Source organism: Labeo rohita, chromosome 15 (assembly GCF_022985175.1).
Source record: "Labeo rohita strain BAU-BD-2019 chromosome 15, IGBB_LRoh.1.0, whole genome shotgun sequence".
Taxonomy (NCBI): Eukaryota; Metazoa; Chordata; class Actinopteri; order Cypriniformes; family Cyprinidae; genus Labeo; species Labeo rohita.
Window position 1 is genome coordinate 35,400,034 of NC_066883.1, and position 23,664 is coordinate 35,423,697.

General features: G+C 29.6%; 1 protein-coding gene across 2 annotated transcripts in view; it reads left to right on the forward strand.

Moving 5' to 3' along the window:
- Positions 1–23,664, forward strand: part of actn4 (actinin, alpha 4) — a 51,785-nt gene that overhangs the window by 16,946 nt on the left and 11,175 nt on the right. For both annotated transcript variants that reach the window (XM_051128737.1, XM_051128738.1), the window contains exons 2-7: positions 18,546–18,660; positions 18,855–18,974; positions 20,646–20,732; positions 20,874–20,961; positions 21,336–21,414; positions 23,461–23,542. In XM_051128737.1, coding sequence (XP_050984694.1) covers positions 18,546–18,660; positions 18,855–18,974; positions 20,646–20,732; positions 20,874–20,961; positions 21,336–21,414; positions 23,461–23,542 — 571 coding nt within the window. The remainder of the gene's footprint in view (positions 1–18,545; positions 18,661–18,854; positions 18,975–20,645; positions 20,733–20,873; positions 20,962–21,335; positions 21,415–23,460; positions 23,543–23,664) is intronic.

A 23,664-nucleotide genomic window follows, 5' to 3' on the forward strand; every position in this document is an offset into this window, starting at 1 on the left:
AACTAAATAATTAATTTATTAATACTTTTAGTTTACTATTATTTTATGTTTTTTTTTTTTTTTTTTTTTTCCCTATTTTTTTTTAACATAAAATGTTTTCTTTTTCTTTTTCTTTTTTATTTTTTAGAATTTTTAAAATGTTTAGTTTATTTATTAGTTTTAGTATTTTTTTTTCTTCATTATTTCTTAAAATTTTAATTTAAATTTTTAATTTGTTGCATTTGAAACTAGCTGAAATATGAAATGTTTAATGTTTTATTCACATTTATTTTATTTCAAATAACACCATTTTTTTTTAAATTATACTTTAAATTACCTTTTTATTAATGACAACACTTCACTTACAGGAAAGAAGTGAATTGTCCAACCGTTTTTCTTTCTTTTTATTAATTTTAAAGTTTGTCGTTTTGTGTTTTTGTCTTCTTTTCCCTAAACTAAAACTGAAATCAGTGTAATTGTTATTAAAGTTTTTTTTTAACATTATTTTATTTTTTTCAGTAATTTTAGTACTTTAACTTAAACCAAATGTAAATTTGAAATCTTACCTTGACATCTAACTAAAATAAAATAAGTTTTGTATATTTTCAGTTAACATTTATTTATTTTAATAAAACATTTAATTTTAGTTAATGAGGTCAGTATTTCATTTAGAGGACAGATATGAGTGTATGCGTGCGTGTGCATTTCTACTGAAATGACTAAATGGTCCAACCGTCTCTTTCCATATTGCATATACTTGTCTGTCTTGTCCCGTAGAGACTGATGTGTTCACACAGGAACAGGAAGTTGAGCAGAAGTTTGTGAACAGCAGTTTCTCTGATGGCTGTTTTCCGTCTACTGTTTGCTGTCTCATTGTAAGCGTCCCACTGAGGGGGGTGGGCTCATATTTCGCATTCCTGCACCCGAAGGACAAACAAACATAAACGAGGCTAAACATCAACTTTATAAAACGTGCTTTCCTTTTTATGAAGTGAGAGCGTTTTTGGGCGCGAGATGAGAAAAGGTGTGGTGGCTTTGATCAGGTGTGAGTGTGGCTTTTGTGTATGTGTTGAGGAGGGGGGCGGGGCTTCAGGCAGCCTATTGCGTCACAGAACTGAGTGTGCGTTGCCTTATAAGGACATAAGAACTTTACAGGAGACACAGGAAGAGGCAGTTCAGAGTGACAATACCAGGAGACCAGGCCGACCGGACTGACCTGTCTGACTTCATTCTCTCTCTTTCTCTCACTTTCTCCCCTTGAACTGTTCTTTATGACACGCCACATTAGGAGTCATGAATAAATTAAAGTGCCCTCATTAGTGGTTTTAGTTTAGGCAAGCGTTCACAATCACCATATTTTTGCACTTGGTCAAAATTGCGTTGTTGTGGCATTGGAGTGTAACGTCACATTTTAATATTGCGTTCATACTGAAATTAATGCATTTCCATCTGGCTTTCTTTCTAGGCCTGGCCAGTTTTACTTTAGAATATTTACTTTCCTTTTTAGTAATTATTAATAAGTTTTCATATTTTATTTTTTATTTTTAAAGTTGCACCGGGTCAAACTTGCATTTAAAAAAAAAAGTTGCATAAGTTACAAGTCCTATTTTAGTATTACATTCTGAAATAATATGAAATACTGGTGCAATGGGAAAAAAATGGGTGTACAAACAATTTTCACTCAGAAATTGCTAGATTTAACAAATATATAATGAAAATGGCAAGCAATTGTGAAATTTTATAGAAAGAAAACTGAAAGAAAACCTTGCACTCAGATACAAGGGTTATGTGAAACTGAATACCAGAGTAATGATGCTGAAAATTCAGATTTTGATCACAGGAATAAATTCTATTTTACAATATTTTCCCATAGAAAACAGTTATTTAGAATTGTAATAATATTTCACAATTTTACAATTTCTATTGTATTTTTAATCAAATTAATGCAGCCTTGCTGAGCATTAGAGATGTCTAAATTTAGATTTTGATCCCAGGAATAAATTATATTTTACAGTATTTTCCCATAGAAAACCATTATTTAGAATTGCAATACTATTTCACAATTTTACAATTTTTATTGTATTTTTAATCATAAATACAGCCTTGTTGAGCATTAGAGATGTCTTTCAAGACTTTAAAAAAGTCTTACCAACCCCAAACTTTTGAACAGTAATGAGAAATACGCAGTACTCTCATGTTCAATTGCAAACATAGCTATATGTGACCCTGGACCACAAAACCAGTCATTAGTAGCACAGATGTATTTGCAGCAGTAGCCAACAATATGGGTGATTTTTTTTCTTTTGTGCCAAAAATCATTAGGATATTAAGTAAAGATAATGTTCAATGAAGATATTTTGTAAAAGTACCGTAAATATATCAGAACTTAATTTTTGATTAGTAATATGCATTGCTAAGAACTTCATTTGTAGATTTTAGACAAGTAGATTTTCTCAATATTTTGATTTTATTTTATCTTTTATTTTTTTTGCACCCTTGGATTCCAGATTTTCAAATAGTTGTATGTTAGCCCAATATTGCCCTATCCTAACAAGCCTATTTATTTAGCTTTTTAGATGATGTATAAATCTCAATTAAAAAAAAAAAAGACCCTTATGACTGGTTTTGTAGTCCAGGGTCACATATGATTCATCAAACTCATAGAGAGTTGGACTTTTTGTCATTTTAGACTTTTTGTGTCATTAAGCAGCCGCATAGCAACTTGGTTAAAAACCACTTATAATTCAGTAACAATGTCAAAGTAGCACCCCAGCGACTTTTACATGTTCAAATGCCACTCATGATTCCATTAGAAAACATAAATCTCTACAATTAAACATGATTGATTCAGTGAGATGAGTTATGTAGAGGCTAAATGCCCACAGACTCCGACCTGCAGCCGTTGACTATGTGCTTTGACCTCCAGAAAGCTCCAGTGGAGGACCAAACACTGGGTTAGTGCATTCCACAGTAAATATTAGCCCAGAGAGGGACAGAGAGAGAGAGTGTTTATGTAAGTGCTGAAGAGACACATTCCATCCTGGTGTGGGCTGTGAGGAGCTGGACAGTGTCTCTCTCTCTCTCTCTCTCTCTCACACACTGGTGGGAGTTCAGAGGGCTTCTGTCGCTCGCTCTCCGCTGGGGAATGTGAGGAATGAGCATCCACAGAGCTTCAAATGTTCCATGTTTCCCAGTGATGGGACGCTAGTATGGGGAAATCCGCATTTTAGCAAATTAGTGCACTCAACTGAGGTCCCAGAAGTCCCTGCATATCACTTTTTTAAAAGGGCTGCTCAAATACAAAACCGAAATCGTCATGTGGCTTAGAGCGATTCTCAATTTGCAAAGGCTGTGATTTAATTAAATAAACATGTGCAGTGTTTTAGATTGAAACGCAGCCCTGTGTTCATTTACACGCGAGCAGCTCATGATCTGTTTTCAGCGACTCTGTTCACTGTAAATGCTCAACCACATTAACTCATCTTTGCATCTGCTCTGAGTTTGGGTCGCTTATAACATGCATTTTTAATCTTTAATAGCGTTCACTGTGATTTTTAAGACTAGAAGTGTTGATACCGATTATTATAGATCATCTAGACCGATATTTTGAACCAATATACATGTCTGGTTTAAAAATTGATAACAAAAAATAAAAGTTGATGTCAAAATTAAGAATAACAAGGGCTCTGACAAAAATTCTTTAAATGCTTTTAAATTATTTTCATCTGCAAATCGGTTTTGAAAATGGCTGATAACCATAAAAATGATTAATATCGGTGCCGATAATTGGTCGACCCCTAGTTTTTACAGTTATACTATAAAATATTTATTTTTATCACTACTACTACTACTACTATTACTACTAGCCATATTGATAGATAACCACACAATCTGGAAAAGCAACTTTCCAACAATCTCCCCAAACATTAAAAATCTTAAATTATTATAGTTTGTTTAAAAATAAATAAATAAATGTTAGCCATAAATCTTAGTATTATAATTTTACAGTTGTACTGTAAATTAAAAATAATTTCAAATTTTGTAAATATTTCTATTTTAGTTTTGCAGTTGTACTTTAAATTAATACTATTTTTTTTTAATATTTTTAAATATTAATATTGTAATTTTTGCTGCACTGCAAATTAAAATGGCAATTTCTTAAATATTTTAAACATTAGTATTGTAATTTTACAGTTGTACTTAAATTAAAATTATTTTTAAATATTTTAAATATTAGTATTGTAACTTTAGTTGTACTGTAAATTAAAATTAATTTTTAAATATTTTAAATAGTATTGTAACTTTAGTTATACTATAAATTAAAATTATTTTCTGAATTTTTAAATATTAGTATTGTAAGATTAGTTAGAATATTTTTTAAAAATATTTTAAAAATATTTATATTGTAATTTTAGTTGTGCTATAAATTAAAATTATTTTTGAAATTAAATATTAGTATTAAAATATTACAGTTAGAACTGTCTTTTTAACTATTGTAATTTTACAGCTATACTGTAAATTAAAATGTTTTTTAAATATTTTATTTAGAAAAAAAATGCATTTAGATTATTTTTTTCCTAAATCATGCTGCCCTATTAATTACTGCAGTTTGATACTGTGCTTTATATTCTAAAGCAGATTATTCCCGTCTGGGATGCTGATTGCTCACTAGTTGATTGCTGATTGGTCAGCATTTCTAGTTGTGCTTTAATGCACAATGTAATAACCACTGAAGTCTGTCAGACCAGAGGCACAGTCTCTGCAATGGCTTCTCCTGTTACCAAACAAGAAATCTGATTCCTCCTGGCCGGAAAGATCTGATCTCCTGTCTGCTGACAGGCCGGGTTGGTCTTGGTTGACCTCTGAGCCAGAGTCAGAGAGAACACAGGGTGAGTTGCAGTGTCTTATTCTCAGCTGTGATGTGGTTCAGAGTTTTCTATCTGTTTCTGATCAGTGTGTGGTCGATGAGAAACCACTTCATTTAATTTAGCTTGTTTCCGAGCACTCTGAAACTCACTGGTGTATTACAAACCTATTACAGAGCCGACGTTGATAGAAATAGACGCCTGCAGAACATAGTGACAGAAATACCTGTTGCTATCTTGATCTGATGCATAATCGCTAGCTAGTTGCTACAGGTGGTTGTGTTTTTGTGCTTTTGGCTGTGTGTCGGATGACTGTGTTGGCAAACTAGATTTCCTGTGTCCCTGTGAGGCCTCAGTCTAATCCGATCCAACTCACTTTCCTCAGTGAAAGCAGCCTTAAGAGTCCGATTCACACTTGTGAGTCAGCACTAGTGAAACTACCAAAGCTAAAACATGCAGAACAAGTAGTGCACTAAAAATAAGCCAAAACTAAGGGAGTCAACGGGTGAAAATGGGTGATAAGTATATGTATTTGTCCTCAAATATGCTCTGATTTACTGTTGTTGACTCTGTTAGTTGCCTTATTAGTTACAGATTGACCTTTTGCCAAATTCCTGCTCGTCCGCCACTGCTGCGGGAGGATGTCGCAGGAATTTCAAGTGCACTCGGTTTGGTGACCTTTCTTGGCGACGGTTTTACGTCTCCCACAAACTGTTTAAGCAGTTGATATACAAACCTGGAGCACCACCAGAATCTCAAGAGCTGACCCGTAATTTTTCTGTGAGATTCATGTGTCCGTGTTATTTATGAATGTTTGTGTGAATGAGAGGTTAAAAGAATAGTGCACCCAAAAATAAAAATGTGCTCACCCTCAGGCCATTCAAGATGTAGACAAGTTTGTTTCTTAATTAGATTTGTGGATATGTAGCATTACGTCACTTGCTCACCAATGGATGTGAATGGGTGCCGTCATAATGACAGTTAATAAAAGCATTACAGTAAACCACACCACTCCAGTCTATCAGTTAACGTCTTGAGAAGCCAAAAGTTGTGTGTTTATAAGAAACAAATCCATCATTTGGATGTTTTAACCTCAAACCGATGCTTCTGGCCAAAATGTGAGTCCATAATCCAGATGGACAGGAAGTCTTGGAAATGAAGTCTGAGAGAGCATCTCGTTCTTCAGACTCGCAACTGACTAAACTCAACGAACTGCACCGTAGAAGAGATTTAAAGAGTTTTTTTTTTTTTTACTGTTCTTTAAAGGAATAGTTCACCCAAAAATTTAAATTTGCAAAAAATGCACTAACCCTCAGGTCATCCGAGATGTAGATGAGTTTGTTTCTTCATCACATTTGGAGAAATGTAGCATTGTCACTTGCTCACTAATGGATGTGAATGGGTGCCGTCAGAATGAGAGTCCGAACAGCTGATAAAAACATCACAATAATCCACAAGTAATCCACAACACTCCAGTTCATCAATTAACATCTTGTTAACGTCCGAGAACATCTTGTTCTTCAGACTCGCAATTGATTAAACTCAATAAATTTCACCCATAAATGAAAATTTGCTGAAAATGTACTTGCCCTCAGGCCATTTGAGATTTAGATGAGTTTGTTTCTTCATTAGATTTGGAGAAATGTAGCATTACGTCACCTGCTCACCAATGGATGTGAATGGGTGCCATCAGAATGAGAGTCCAAACAGCTGATAAAAACATCACCGTAATCCACATCACTCCAGTCCATCAATTAACGTCTTGTTAACGTCCGAGAACATCTTGTTCTTCAGACTCGCAACTGACTGAACTCAACAGACTGCACTGTAGAAGAGATTTTAGGAGGTTTTTACGTTTACGTCACTTGCTCACCAATGGATGCGAATGGGTTCTGTCAGAAGAGTCCAAACAGCTGATAAAAACATCACAGTAATTCACAAGTAATCCATCCCATTTCAGTCCATCAATTAACATCTTGAGAAGCCAAAAGCTGCATGTTTGTAAGAAACAAATCCATCATTACAGTGTTTTTAACTTCAAACCATTGCTTCTAGCTAAAATACGAGTCCATAATTCTTAACAATGCTTCCTCCAATGAAGAAGTGGTCTGGTCTAAATCATGAGAGAAATACACATGGATTAAGCACTGTTTACAAGTCCAAAACAGCTCTAAACAAACATGTTGATGGGTTTTGATGTGAGAGACAACAGAAGAAAGGGTTTATTATGGATTATAGACTATAGATTTAAGATTGAAGCAATTGTTTAACATTAAAAAATGCTTAATGATGGCTTTATCTCTTATAAACACAAATCTTTTGGCTTCTCAAGATGTTAGCTCATGGACTGGAGTGGTGTGGATTACTGTGATGTTTTTATCAGCTGTTTGGGCTCTCATTCTGACAGCACCCATTCATATCCATTGGTGAGCAAATGATGCAATGCTACATTTCTCCAAATCTGATGAAGAACTCCTCTACATCTTGGATGGCCTGAGGCTACGTACATTTTCAGCAAAATGTGTAGTCATTTGTAAATCTGAAGAACGAGATGTTCTCAGACTTAATTTCCAAGTCCCCTACTTCCTGTCCATCTACACCCAATGACAGTTGTAGAGCTCATTTCCTTTGGGCCGTGGGATGTTTTTTTGACTGGACCTTACAGTTAAAGGGACCGTTCACTAAAAATGTATTTTCTATGATCATTTATTCATCCTTATGTTAAAGACAGAATGTTAATTTTTGGGTGCACTGTCCCTTTAAGACCGAAGCTTATTACTTTTTATTTCACCTGGAGTGCTTCCCTCTTATTGACTCGAGCATTATTCACTTGAACTATGTCAGCATGAAGTTTTGATCACTTGTGCAATTTGTTTGTCTTGTTCGGTTTCTTTCCGTTTTCTAGATCAAAGGTCGTTCGTCTCATTCTGATCAGGAGTTTAGTGTGATTTATTGTGCATGTGTGGGCTAAAGAAACATTTCCTGTGTCACATCCTGTAACCATAAAGCTCAGCACGTATGGCTTTGATCGGGAAGTGTGTGTAGGAAGGTGTGAATTCATCAAGTTGCAAGTCGTTTGAATCGCTGTCTATATTGATTTTGGAGGGAACGTTGCAAATAGCAATTCATCTGGATGCACAACGATTTACTAGTTGATTGGATAAGTCTACTAGGGAATTTATAGTGTGTTATAAATGATCTGTAATTTATAATTATGTTGTAAAAGGGGTATAATCACAGTCATGCAGACAGCTTGTTCTTTCAATGAGACGTTATCGCTAAATTCATCCATTTAAATTTCAAGCCAGTGTTATTTTAATATGATTATTGTGTTAGTATTTATTAATATTTTGAATTCATTTTAATATTTTCTGTTTTCATTTTAGTTCGTTTTAGTGATTGTTGTTGTTTTTTTTTTTTTTTTTTTTTTTTTTTTTTTTTTTTTTTTTTTTTTTTTGTTTAATGCTGGTTTAGTTTTTATTAATATTTTTATTTTAGCTTTATTACTGCTAAATAAAAATATTAAATAAAACACAAATATTACTATTGTAATTTCACTGTTTTTTTTTTTTTTAAATGTAAAAAATAATTACGAATAAAATAATCTTTTATATTGTTTTATGTTCTGTTTTCATTTTAATTGGTTTTAGACATTTTATTATTTGTATTAATATCTATATTATATAAGAAATATTACTATTGTAATTTCACTGTTAAAAATATTTTTTAAATTAAAAAAAAAAATTAAAATAAAATAATCTTCATTTAAGATTTTTAATGAGGTTTTATGTTCTGTTTTTATTTTAATTTTAGTTCATTTTAGTAATTTGTTTTTTATATATTTTTTGTTTGTATAATGTCGGTTTAGTTTTTATTACTATATTATATAATAAATATTTCTAATGTAATTTCTCTGTAAAAATATTTGTAAAAATGTAAATAATTAAATCAAAATCTGTATTTAATATTTTTAAGTAGTTTTCATTTTAATTTTAGATAGTTTTAGTAATTTACTAGTTTTTATACTTTTTTTAGTTTGTCAGTTTATTTTTATTATTATTACTGTATTATATAATATTTCAAATGTAATTTCTCTGTAAAAATTTTTTTAAAAATGTAAAAAATCTGTGTATTATATTTAAGTAGGTTTTTATGTACTGCTTTTATTTTAACTTTAGTACTTTTTTTGTTAAATGTCAGTTTAGTTTTTATTATTAATATTACTGTATTATATAATAAATATTACTGTTATACTTTCACTAAAATATTTTTTAAAAATGTAAAAAAAAAAAAAAAAAAATCTTGATTTAATATTTGAATTAGTTTTTATATGTTCTGTTCCATGTTAATTTTTAGTTATAGACATTTTGTTTTAGTAGTTTTTTTGTTTAATATTTTTGTTTAGCTTTAATAATCAGTTTTTGTTTAAACAATTTTAGTACTTAAACTGAACTGAAATATAAATATTTTATTTCTGTTAATATTTATTTTCATTTGCTTTATTTTTTATTTTTTTACTTTAATAGTAACAACACTGTTTTAGTTCTGTTATTGCCAGACTCCAGGTGTGTCATCTTAAAAACACAAAGCTCAGCAAGAACAATTATCCAAGTCTGTCTGATTGTGCACACAAACCAGCAATTTTAAAAAAAAAAACCGTTTTGTGCATGCATGCAGACTGATGTCGCTTCTCGCTGAGTGTTGTGTTTTTCAGTTGACAAGTCGAGTTAAAAATAGTTTTCCCTCGTGCACTTGTATGTTGGAGATCAGCTCTCTTTAAACATCACTAGTTGCTAGGACTCTCGTCACGCGTGACACTAAACTGGATCCTCAGCTGCTGTGCTGCTCAGGTGGAGGCGTTTGCCCTTGAGAATGGATGAAGATGCATCAGAGTCTTTGCATTTTTTTCTTACGTCTCTTGACTTTCTGCTGCATTCTCACTCTCGCTCTTCAAACGCAAACACACTTCATCATGTTTGGACAGCCGTTCTCTGCGTGACACGCATGTCTGGCATTCTTAAAATCGCTCGTGCGATATTGGGATGATTTCAATTCCTGTGCGAACTCTCCCTGAGTCAGACACTCCTTCCCAGCAGTCTTCACTCAGCTCCTTTGTCACTTTGTGTCGCCTTGTGTGTTTCACAGATGCAGACGTGGTTCAAATAAAGCTGATTTCTAGATGGGACTCCTGTAGTCAGGATTGAATCCTGCTCTACACTAATACAAAAACACAAACGTGTTTATTTTTGCCATTTACCCAGATATGTTGTTATTCAGGTAGCAAACTGTTTATAGTTGTTTAACAGAATAACTGTTTATAGTTTAGTGAAATTGCTCCGCAACTTTTTTTATTTTTTGTTACAAATTGCATTTGTGGTTAATTAATTAATTCTTTTTTTTTTTTGTAATATAGCTCCAGGTTTTCTGTGCTTGTTTGTAGGTCAGAAAAAGATGAGCAAAAGATAAGCCCAAAAATGCTGAGCTTATATGTCAATAATAATAATTTTATTATTACTAATAAAAGCGTTTAACAAAAATTTAATATAAAAGAAAAGCTACTAAATAAAGCATAAAGCAACAAAATAGTAACATTAAAGAAAAGACCAAACATGTTGGTTCTATATCATATTAATTTTTATATATTATCATTATTATGATTATGATTATGATTATTATTATTATTAATTGTATTATTATTAAATAAGCATTCAATAAAATAAAAAAATAAAGAAAAGCCCAAAAAAGTTAATTCTGTAAAAAATGAACTTAAAAACTCAAACATGTTGATTCTACAATTAATAATAATAATAATAATAATAATAATTATAATAATAATAATAATAATAATAATAATAATATTATTATTATTATTATTATTATTATTATTATTAAATAAGAATTTGATAAAATTTAAAAATTAAAGAAAAGCCCCAAACTGTTAATTCTGTATCTTTATTAAATATTATAATTATTGCCATTAACAACAACAGTAATAATTTGTCGTCGTCTTTTAATTCTTATTAATTTTTCTACTATTATTAGTATTACTAAATAACAAGTTAAAAATGAACTAAAAAACCTAAACATGTTGATTCTATAATAATAATAATAATAATAATAATAATAATAATATATTATTATTATTATTATTATTATTATTATTATTATTATTAAGCATTCAATAAAAGTAAAAAAAATAAAGAAAAGCCTGTCTTTGTCTTAATTCTTATTGTTATTAATTTTTCTATTATTATTATTATTATTATTACTACTACTACTACTACTACTACTATTACTATTTTTTATTACTAAATATTAAACACATTTAAAATGAATGAAATAAAGTGTATTATTATTATTATTATTATTATTATTATTATTATTATTATTATTATTATTACTATTATTATTACTAAATAAGCATTCAGCAAACACATATATATATATCTGCTAATAATAAAGTTATTATAAAAGTTATCTTTGTTGGTAAATGTGTCTCTGTTGCCTTGTGGCTTGGATTTCCTGTGTAAATGGGATATATGTGTGTGTTTAGAGGTCTGACATCCAAATATCAGATATGTATCTGATTTAATACCACATTTGGAAGTGGCGATGAACAGATGCGGAAAAATGGACTCTGGTGTGGATTTGTGTGTTCACACAATCCAGTCTCTGATCTGTGTCAGATCCGCAGGTGTCTGTTGACTAAATCATTCTCAAAGCGTTCCAGATTTGTGGATCTGGTTGTTGGCGTTTGGGATCGATCCGTCCCGGGCCGCTGCGAGGGTTAACCTTCCTGCAGTCTGGCTGAGCAACCCGAGCCCTTCAGACGCTGCCCGGAGTCTCACAAAGACAGGAAGTGCTATAAATAAATCAACAAATAAACATGGCATCCACCAGGGCGACTCCTACATGGACGTCCCTCTCTCCTCCTCACTCTTTTCCTGTCCTCCTATTTCCCTCCTCTGGACTTTGTGCTGCTACTGTTGCTCCCACTTGAAAGCTCAGATTGTCATGACATTCACTATAGTTTTTGTTGAGACTCGTTGTGTTGTAGTTCTGGATCTCAGGACATTCAGAGGAGTGCACAGGATTGATGTGCGTCTGCATGACTGCGTTTTGTGTCATTTAATAAGGTTAGGGTTAGAGTTATCACCTTTGATTATGCAAGATGATAATCCATAAAATATCTGTGTTGTTTCTGCTGTAATGACGAAACTAGTCATGTTCAAACTTTAAGATTAACTTACAGAAACTAGGAGTGGCAATAAATTAAATAATTAAAATAATTATATCAAATTAAAAGAATGAATTTCCATAACTCTAGAAAGGACATGGGTTTTTTTAATGATTTATTGGGATTTTTTTATACTTACATAAAATGTATTACTTATTTTATATGCATGTTTTTTTTTTTTTTTTTTTTTTTACTTTCGTTGCTATGCTATGAGAGTTTTTGTTAATATTTTAATTTGATTCTGTTTTTCTGTTTTTATTAAAAAAAAAAACTTTTTTGTGTGTTATTTGTATTTATTAGTACAGTCTGAAATTGTATTTTTTTTTTTTTTTAAACAAAAACAGTTTTTTTTATTATTATTTCAAGTAATGAAATTAAATTATTTCAAGGATTTTTTTTTTCACTGGTTTAATTTTTACATTTAGTTAACAATAAATTTCAATCCCAGGTCTAGAAAATACATTTTTTTTTCCTTGCTTTTAAAAAAAATTAACTTTTTGTAGCTTATATCATTTTTTTTTGTTTTTATTTTACAAAAACAGTGTATTTTTTTTTATTTCAAGAGTTTTTTTTTTTTTTTTTTTTTTCTTTCCAAGAAGGTTTTTTTTTTTTTTTTTTGTATTTAGTTAACAATAAATTTCCATCCCAGGTCTAGAAAATTCATTTTAAGTTAAATGCAGGTGACGGCATGATTAAAAACATTAAATATGATTGCATCTTGATTTTTTTTTTTTTTTTCCCCAGTTAATTTAGCTTATTTCAAAGCTTACGTTTTATTTTAAGTAGTTTTAAGTCATCTTGAGGCCTTCTTTAAAGTTTGCTATGATTTTAATATCTCTGTTGTGCTCATAGTCATTCATATTTGTCGTCCATTCGGTTTTAGATGAGGTTTTTTCATAGCCCCACCTACTGAATGGGTCTGTTTTACATCTCAAAATTATGGAAACGATACCAGATCTGTTTCACGACCAACTGTTGCCAATTGGTGTTTATAAATGTCACAGATTTAGCTCTGGCGCACTGAAGTTTGGTTTAATTGGGCTTGTCTAGCTGTTGTGTAGAAGATGATGCTGATCTGATGTTGATCTCGTAGACGAAAACACATTAGAGCTCGCAGAGAATGAGGAAATCGTTTATTGCCGTTTCGAATATTTCTGCTGAAGTTTCCTCTAGGATATGAGCATGAACCCTGCTTGAGCTGTTCTAGTATTACAGACGTGACATTTCACTGCAGACAAAGTAATAATTACCAGTGTATCGACTCATATGTATGTATAATCGTCAACCTTTGCAGGTAGAGTCCAACCGGAGAGTCAGAGATACCTCAGATGAGTGTCTCTTATAAAAACTCTTATAGAAAGCCACTGCGGTGGTGTGGTAAAATCACCAAATCCACCAAATATTATTGTCACACCTATTAATGTCCAATATCAAGGGTTTTCAATCTTTTAGATGCCACAGACCTCCAAATATGATGTCAAATATGAAGGTTAAAATGTGTAAAGAACCAATTTACACTGAAAATACTTAAAATTTAGTTTGGAAAATACTTGGTTTCTATTAAATATTATTTTTTAATTTATTATTATTATTATTATTATTATTATTATTATAGTATTTTTTCCTACTCGCTATAATAATTATAAGATGTGTATTTATTTGAATCATTTTTTATTTTAATTATTTGTATTTATTTATTTTTATACTGTATTATTTAAAGTATTTATTTTTTATTTCAATATTTTTTTGAGTATTTCATTTATTAGTTCGAAAAGCTTATTTTTATGTATTTTTTAAATTTTTACACTATTTAAATAATTTTTTAATTACTTTTGTATTTTTTTTAAATATTTATTTATCTTATTGTTTTGTATTATATAAATATAACTTTATATTTGTATTTAATATAGATAATTTAAATATTTTTATTTATATACATAGCTTTATGTATTTATTAATCTTAATCTTTTTTTTTACATTTTACACAATTTAAATTTATCTATTTTAATCATTTATTTTTATTTTAATTATTTGTATTTATTTATTTTTACACTGTATTATTTAAAGCATTTCTTATTATTTTAACGTTTTTAAATGTTTCATTAGTTCAAAAAGCTTATTTTTTACTATTTAAATATAAACTATTTAAATTATTTTATTTTTATATTAATATTTATTAATCTTATTTTTAAATTATTTTTTACATTTTACACTGCATTATTTTATTATTTATTTTTATTTTATTTATAATAGTTATACATGTAACTTTTTGTAAATAATTATAATAATTATATTTATTTATATACATAGTTTTATTTATTTAGAATCTTTTTATTTTTACACTTACACAATTTAAATGTATCTTTACTTATTCAGTTTTATTTATTAGTGTTTATTAGTTTATTCATGCTTGTTATTGATTTTTACATTTTTACACTCTATTATTTAAATAATTTAGTTCTTTTTATTTTATTGATTTATTTTTTTAAATGCTGTTCTCCTCGAACCTTTTCCCTGGATACCGGATGCTGTTGTATTTTGCCTAAGCAGCTCACCACCTACACTTTCTCCAGATATGTAGTTTTTATGAATATTTGTGATAATATGATTTAGTGTTATTCGTGAACATATTAACAGTACAGTTCGGTGTCAAACCCATAAGCAAGCTATTGAAAGCAGGCCAGACTGACAGAGAGAGTGAAGGAGCCTGATGGATGGTATCACTCTGATTGTGCTGATTGTGAAACGGCATTGTGTGCATTGAGCTCATTCCTCTGACAGCACCACACCCTCACCTGTCAATCACGTCGCTGCAGGAGTGTGTGTTTGTGTAGGATGGCTCGAGGAACGATGTGCTGCCATCTTAAATGCGTTCTTGTGCAGGGAGTGGCAGGTGACTGCAGTCGAGAGTTTTAACTCTTACGTTTCAGAAACTCCACAACCACTGCTCTCATAGCAAATTATTTTGATCGCATTACTAGAGTCGAAATGAGTGATATGCAATGCATGTGTGACACACCTGTGTTTGCCAATTATTTACATTAAACTAGTGTACTTTTTAATTGCATTCTTTTTATCTTTTTATGTATTTTTAATATAATGTATTTGAATATAAATAAATAAATATATATATATATATATATATATATATATAGAGAGAGAGAGAGAGAGAGAGAGAGAGAATATTATAATGTATAAACTATATAAACATTGATTTTATTATTGGTAATATAAATTGTTTATTTTTTTTAAATAATGTTTGTTATTGTTATTATTATTATTATTATTATTATTATTATATATTTTATATATTTTAAGTTATATAGGGAATAAATGGAGATCAGTGTTTAATATTTATATACATTATAGACTTGAATATTGTAAATTTTCTTTTATTTTTATATTTTCAGTTTTCATTAGGTCATTAGATTTTTACAGATTTCTATTTAGCTTTAAATTTAAATTTTTATTTATAATATAATAATATAATAATATAATAATAATAATATTATATTTTGTACTTAGTATGAAAATTTTATTTAATTTAGTTGCCATAGTAACATTTCTAATTTTCATTTAATTGGAATTAATTAATTAATTAATTTATTTATTTGTAATCATATTATATTTTGAGTTTTAATTTCATTTTGTTGTTTTTATTAGATTTTTACAAATATTTCTGTTTAGCTGTATTTTTATTTTGGTTTTGATTTTAGTGATTGTAGTACTTCAATAAAAGTTTTTTGTTTTTTTGTTTTTTTTTCCCTCCCCATTTAGTTGCCAAGGCAACATTTCTAATTTTAATTTTATTTATGTATTTATTTATGTATTTATGTATTTATTTATTTTTAGTACTTCACCCAAAGATTTATTTCATTTAGTTGCCAAAGCCACATTTCCAATTTTAATTTAAATACATTATTTATATAATATAATATAATTTATATAATATAATATAATATAATATTTTACTTCAGTGTTTTATTTTAGTTCTAATTTTCATTTAATTAAAAGTTATTTTTATTTTTTTATTATATAATATAATTATATCATAATTATATTATATTTTCAGTTTTCATTTCATTTTGTTATTTTTATTAAATTTTAAAATATTTCTATTTAAATTTATTTTTATTTTGGTTTAGTTTCAGTGATTTTAGTACTTCAGTGAATGTTTTATTTCGTTTAGTCGCCCAGGCAACTTTTCTAAGTTTCATTTAATTTATATTCATTTATTTATATTTTAATATTTCAGCAATTTTGTTTCATTTAGTTGCCAAGGCAACATTTCTAATGTTCATTTAATTTAAATGCATTTATTTATAACATAATGTATAACATCTGTTTTTATTTTTAGAGTCAAAATTGCCAATATGCAATGCAATTATGATGTAACTGTGTTTATGCAGTGCTTGCATCAGTGTTGTGTATTTCGTTATAAAAATCTGGCCAAAAGTGGCACATAAGTGTATGCATGTGTGGCGTAGCGTCTCTTCCTCTGTAATTCCTCTGACTTGGATGGAATGATGTCACCCACACCCAACTAATCACAGACGTCCCGCAGGGCTTTCCCTACACACACACACACACACACACACACACACACACACACACACACACACACACACAGTGCCCCTGTGTGAGCAGAGGTATTTCAGGCCTCATCAAATGGCATTTGTTGACAGTGTGGATGTGGTCGTCCGGCTCAGGTCCTGACTGGTTTGTGTGTATGTGTGTGAAGGCTGAATTGTTTTTGTGGCGGCCCTGTCCCGGGTAGGTGCCTGTCGTACGAGGGTAGGGGGTGCTGAAGGGGCTCATTATCCACTAAACTCAATGGCGTCTTTGTGTTGCAGGCTGCAGGCCTAGAAACCCCTTTCCCAGTGCGATCTGATGCCCGTCTCTGTCTGTTCATGTTGAGGTGCTGAGGATTAAATTGGCAATCGAGACTAGTCAGTTAGTGAGGTTAACTAATGAGTAAATCGCGTTTTTAAAAGTTTAATGTTTAAAATTTGCTTTTATACTTTTATTTTGAATTTTAATCTAATTTAAATTAAATTTAATTTGGGGTAAGTTTTATTAAAAGTATGTTTTTTTGTTTTTTGTTTTTTTTAATTATTATTTTTTTTATATTTAGCTTTTTTTTCTTTTTTGGCTTCATTTAATATTTGCCTTTTTTAGATTTCATTTTAGAAATTTTCATGTTTTCTTTTTTTTTAATTTCAGTTAATTTTCGTTTAGTTTAAAGTAATATTTATTAAATGAAAATATTATATATTATATTATATTGTATTGTATTGTTATAATATTATATTATAAATTATATTGTATTATTATGGTGTTTGTTTGGTTTTTTTTTTTTTAGCTTTATTCAGGGTTATTTTAATTAAGGCAAAAACCATAAAAACAGTTCTGTTATTCAAAATAAACATTAACTGAAATAAAATTAAATGTTACAAACATTTATCATTTTGTGTTTATTATATTATTTATATTGTGTTTATATTTAAAACTAGCAAATAAAACAAGTACATATTTACAAAAAAAAAACAGATTAATTAGAAACAAACAACAAAATTCTAGTAAAAAATAAAGATTAAACCAAAAACGTATGTTAAAAAATTAATTCTATGTTTTTGTTTTTGTTTTCAATATTTTTATTTTGAATTTACATTTAATTTAATGTAGGGTGGCTTATAGTAAAAGTACTTTTTTTAATATTTAACTTTTTTTGTTTTCCTTTTTTTTTCTTCATTTAATATTTGGCTTTATTTTTATTTTAGCTTTCATTTTAGAAATGTTAGTATTTCTTTATTATTATTATTATTAATATTAATATTATTATTATTTCAGTTAGTAGCCAAGATATTACTAATTTTCATTTAATTTATTTTTCTTTTAATTAATAATTAACTAAATCAAAAACCATAAGAACATTTTTGTTGTTTAAAATAATCATTAACTGAAATAAACATTTATCATTTTTGATTATATTTTATTTCTATTTGTATATATTTTTTTTATTTTTTAATACTTCTATTTAGCTGTCATTGTATTTCTGTTTTAGCAGTTGTAGTATTTTTCTTTTTATATTAAAAATATTTTTTTTCATAAAATAACTTTTTTTTTTTTTTTTTTTTTTTTTTTTTTTTTTTTAGATTATTTTTATTAAAATATAAAAAAAAAATGTATACATGTTTTGGAAGATTTGCTACAGTTTGTTGTCTGCTGACCTTATCATATTGTTATGTTTTGGCAGCAAAGTATGTAATATTTGAGCATTTGTTGAGCTATTTCGTACAAGAGGTGGTCTTGTATTCATGTTAGAAACGCATCAGACATTGATTTTCACGCCTGTTTCCTGAGCAAACATCTTAAGCATTCCTGTATGCAGCAGTACGCAGCCCATTTCCTGTTTCCCTGACCTTGCTTCCACTTGTTTTGACATCATTTCCTGTTTGTTCTAGACTTTCACGGCCTGGTGCAACTCTCACCTGCGGAAGGCGGGAACGCAGATCGAGAACATCGAGGAGGATTTCAGAGATGGACTCAAACTCATGCTGCTCCTAGAGGTCATCTCAGGTCAGTGAACTTCCTTCCTTCATTCCTTCATTCATTCATTCACCCAGAAGTCTCGAGTTCATTTGTAAATTTCCAGAGCCGTGCAAAACGCTGCAGAGACGCTGAGCTAATGTTTAGCCGAGGAGAATGTAATGGGCTTGTGTTTGTGCTGATACGACGGAAAGCGTGTGAGAGCTCATCGTGTTTTTATGCAGGGGAGAGGTTACCAAAACCTGAAAGAGGCAAGATGAGAGTTCACAAGATCAACAACGTCAACAAAGCGCTGGACTTCATCGCCAGCAAAGGAGTCAAACTGGTGTCCATCGGCGCAGAAGGTACAAACGCTCCTGTATTCAGAGATGCTCTGTGTTTTCTTGCCAGATGAAGATCCCACTGCAGACCTGAAGGCTTGTGCATGTTTGTGTGCGTGTGTGTTTGGGAAATTGTGACCTTTTCGGTCCTCCTTCATGTTGACGCAGTGTCTGTCTCTGAGATCGAGTCTGTGTTTGAGTTTGCAGTGCATTTATTGCAATACAAATATTGGCTAGGGTTTTTATTTTTTAAAATGTCTGGTTGTCTCACAGGGTCCGCGATCCCTCCTTCTGTCGACTGTCCTGTAGTTAATAACTAAAAAATAATAATATAAAATTTTTCAGTTTTCGTTTTCAAAATAAATAAAAAATAATTGATTTAAAAAATAAATAGAATTATTTTTATATTTTCAGTTTTCATTTTAATTTTAGTGTAAGTTTAAACAGAAAATACAAAAATAAAAGCAAATTAAAAACTTTAATAAATACTAATATATATTAGTATTTTAATACTATATATAAAATACTATATATATTTATAGATATTTAATTTGCTTTTAGATTATATTTTCAGTTTTCATTTTAATTTTAGTGTAAGTTTTAGTAACTGTAATTTGCTTTTTGTTATTATTATTTTTTTTTAGATTTCTATTTACCTTTATTTTTATTTCATTTTTACTTCTAGTAACTTTAGTAGGTCAGATTGTACTTGTTTTAGTTCATTTAGTTGCCAATTTCTAAACATATAAAATAAATATAAATAAATATTAACTTAAATATATAAATTATGAAGAGAAAAAATATACAAAATAAACTAATTCAAAACATCAACTTTTTTATTTTTAGTTTTCATTTTAATTTTAGTGTAAGTTTTAGTAACTGTAATTTGCTTTTTGTCATTTTTTTTATTTGTATTTTGCTTTATTTTTATTTCAGTTTAAGTTTTTTCTTTTAATTATATTTCATTTAACTTTTATTTTGTTGGCAATTTCTAATTTTTAATGTTTGTGTGTGTGTGTATACACAAAATAAATATAAATAAATATTAACTAAATTTAATATGAAAATGTAAACTGAAAATATACAAAAAACTAATTAAAAAAAAATAATTTTTATTTTTATATTTTCAGTTTTCATTTTAATTTTAGTTTTGTAATTTGCTTTGTCATTTTATTTTATAATATTCCTGTTATTTCTTTTTACTTGTATATATTCAGTTTCATTTTAATTTTAGTGGTAAGTTTTAGTAACTTTATTTACCTTTTGACTTTTGTTTATTTAATATTTCTGTTTATCTTTATTTTTATTTTAGTTTTAGGAATTTTAGTATGTCAGATTATACTTGTTTTTATTTTATTTAGTTAGCAGTTTCTAATTTTCAATTTAATTGTTTTATGTACAATACATAAAATAAATATAACTGAATATTGTCTAAAATAAAATATGAGAACTTAAAAATGACTACATACTAAAAATATTATGCTAAGTCTTTATTTTTTTTAAGTTATAGGCTTTAAATTAAACTGAAAACCCAAAATATACCAAAATACTAAAGTTAACAATTTTATTTTTATATTTTATATGTATTTATATATTTTATTTTTATATTTTAATTTTATTATCTATTTTCTATTTATTTTTATTTTTATTTCAGTTTTTTTTCACTTTCAACAACTGTTTTGTCTGCATTTGTAGAAATCGTGGATGGAAATGCCAAGATGACTCTGGGAATGATTTGGACCATCATCCTCCGCTTCGCCATCCAGGACATCTCAGTGGAGGGTATAATTTAACCTCCATATTCTTTTAGAAATTTTAGGAACAGCTCTGCACAGCATAATCAAACATACTTTAGAGAACAAAACCAAACAAACTTAATGACTGTTCGGTGATGGCCTGTTTCTGCTGTTTGTCTCTCTTTAGAAACCTCCGCTAAAGAAGGACTGTTGCTCTGGTGTCAGAGAAAGACGGCTCCTTACAAGAACGTCAACGTTCAGAACTTCCATATCAGGTTTGAAATGCATATTAGTGTTGATCTACACGGTTTATTTGACTAGTCCAGGGAGTGTTTAATGCGGTTTTCATTTGTTGTTTTTGCATAAAGCGGATTTATGGATGTATTTGAATAAACAAATCATCAGTGATGGCTAAAGAGGATTGATGAAATGACACTTGAAACTGAAGTATCTCAATTGCACAGTCATTTTGCAAGCAAGATTCCTTTGCTGTAGTTTGTCGAAGTTTAGCAAGTCCTAAACAGACATAAATGGAGAAATGAGGGGAAAGTTTATTATAAGCTGTGGTTTGAGTGGCGCCCTCTGCTGGTTAAAGGAGAGAAATATAACATACCTGTTTTCCCTCACACTGTTTTTCTTTTCTTGACAGCTGGAAGGATGGTCTCGCCTTCAATGCTCTGATCCACAGACACAGGCCAGAGCTCATCGATTATGACAAGCTGAGAAAGGTTAGTACTTCATGAGAAAACAAAAAGGATGAGATGCAATCTATAAACGTTTTGAGAAAATCTAATTTCGTGATATCAGAGTTTGTGCGTCCAAAATCGGAGTACATCAAAAATAGTATGCTGAAAGTACCTGGTTGCTATACAATTTCTGATGTCCCAATTTGCATACTATTCATCCTAAAAATTGTGTGGCATTTGTGTATCCTAAATGTATATTCCATCCAGGCACTTTTATCAATTTTTTGATGTGTTCTTTCTAATCAGAGGAAAATTGAATACCAGTTTGCATACTGTCCATCCTAAATAGTATGTAACATTATAATTAGTGCATCCCAAATCCATTACTTTTAGCATGCTATTTTTTAATGTACTGTTTATATAGAGAGAATTAAATCCCAATTTGCATATTATCCATACTTAGTATGTAGTATGGATAGTATGCAAATCCATCCTAAATAGTTTGCAACATTATAATTTGTGCATCCCAAATCCATCACTTTTAGCATGCCATTTTTTATATATACTCTTTCTATAGAAAGAATTAAATCCCAATTTGCATATTATCCATACTTAGTATGTAGTATGGATAGTATGCAGCTCCATCCTAAATAGCATGCAACATTATAATTAGTGCATCCTATTAATAGCGTACTATTTTTTTAATGTACTGTTTATATAGAGAGAATTAAATCCCAATTTGCATATTATCCATACTTAGTATGTAGTATGGATAGTATGCAGATCCATCCTAAATAGTATCCAACATTATAATTAGTGCATCCCAAATCCATCACTTTTAGCATGCTATTTTTTTAATGTACTGTTTGTACAGAGAGAATTAAATCCCAATTTGCATATTATCCATACTTAGTATGTAGTATGGATAGTATGCAGATCCATCCTAAATAGATTGTAACATTATAATTAGTGCGTACCTAATCTTAGTACATCAATAATGGTATGTTAAAAGTGCTTTGACAGTATTATTTCTAATGAGAATTGTTTGCATACAATTCTCAGTTTGCATACTATCCATCCTAAATAGCATGTGACACAAATATAATGCATCCTAAATCATTGCATTTTTAAAACAGTATGCTAAAAGTGCCTAGATGGTATACTGTTTCAGAGGAGAACTAAATCCCAGTTCACATACGAAGTAGTATCTAAGTAGAATTGGTGTGTCTTAAATCCTAGTATGCTAAAAGTGCATGGATGGTATACTATTTTTTTTTTTAATGTACAATTTCTAATGAGAGGAGAACTGAATGCCGGTTTGCATACTAGCCATTCTAAATAGAATGTGACATTTCAATGTCAAATACTATTTAGTATGGATAGTATGCAAATCCATCCTGAATGGTACTATCAATCATAAATAGTATGCAACATTTATAATTAGTGCATCCCTAATCTTAGGACATCAAAAATAGTATGCTAAAAGAGCCTGGATGGTGTACTGTTTCTGATGATATTATTTCTTATGAGAGGGGAATTGATTCCTAGTTTGCATACTATCCATCCTAAATAGTATGCAACAAAAAATAGTGCATTTCAAATCACAGTTTGTCAAAATAGTAGTTTGAATATTGTACTGTTTCTCACGAGAGAACTGAAATTCAGTATTGTCTAAGTATTTCGTGACATCAGAATTAGTGTCCCAAATCGCAGTATACATCCATGCACTTTTAGCATACTATATTTTATGTACTATTTCTAATGAGAGGAGAATTGAATCAAAGTTGGCATACTATCCATACTAAATAGTATGTGACCTTACTGTTGGTTTATCTGTAATGTTAATACATCAAAAAATAGTATGTTAAAAGTGTCTGGATGGTATAGTATTTTACTATACTAAACTATCCATTCTAAATGGTATGTGACAAAAATAGTGCGTCCCAAATCACAGTATGTCAAAAATAGTATGAAAAATATGCCTGGATGATATACTACTTCTGATGAGACAATTTGCATACTATCCATCCAAATTAAATAATAAATAGACATTCAAGGGAGTGACGGATGTTCATTTTGTGTTAACAGGACGACCCAGTGACCAATCTGAACAACGCTTTCGAAGTGGCAGAGCGATATCTTGACATCCCCAAGATGTTGGACGCAGAGGGTATGAACTCTTCTCTCATTTTCTGTGTGTGCGTCACTGTCCGTGTGTCTGCGTATGAAGTTAGTTGTGTGCTTTTGGCTGTGCAATGATGTTTTTGAGTGTGTGTGAGTGGGAGAGAGTGA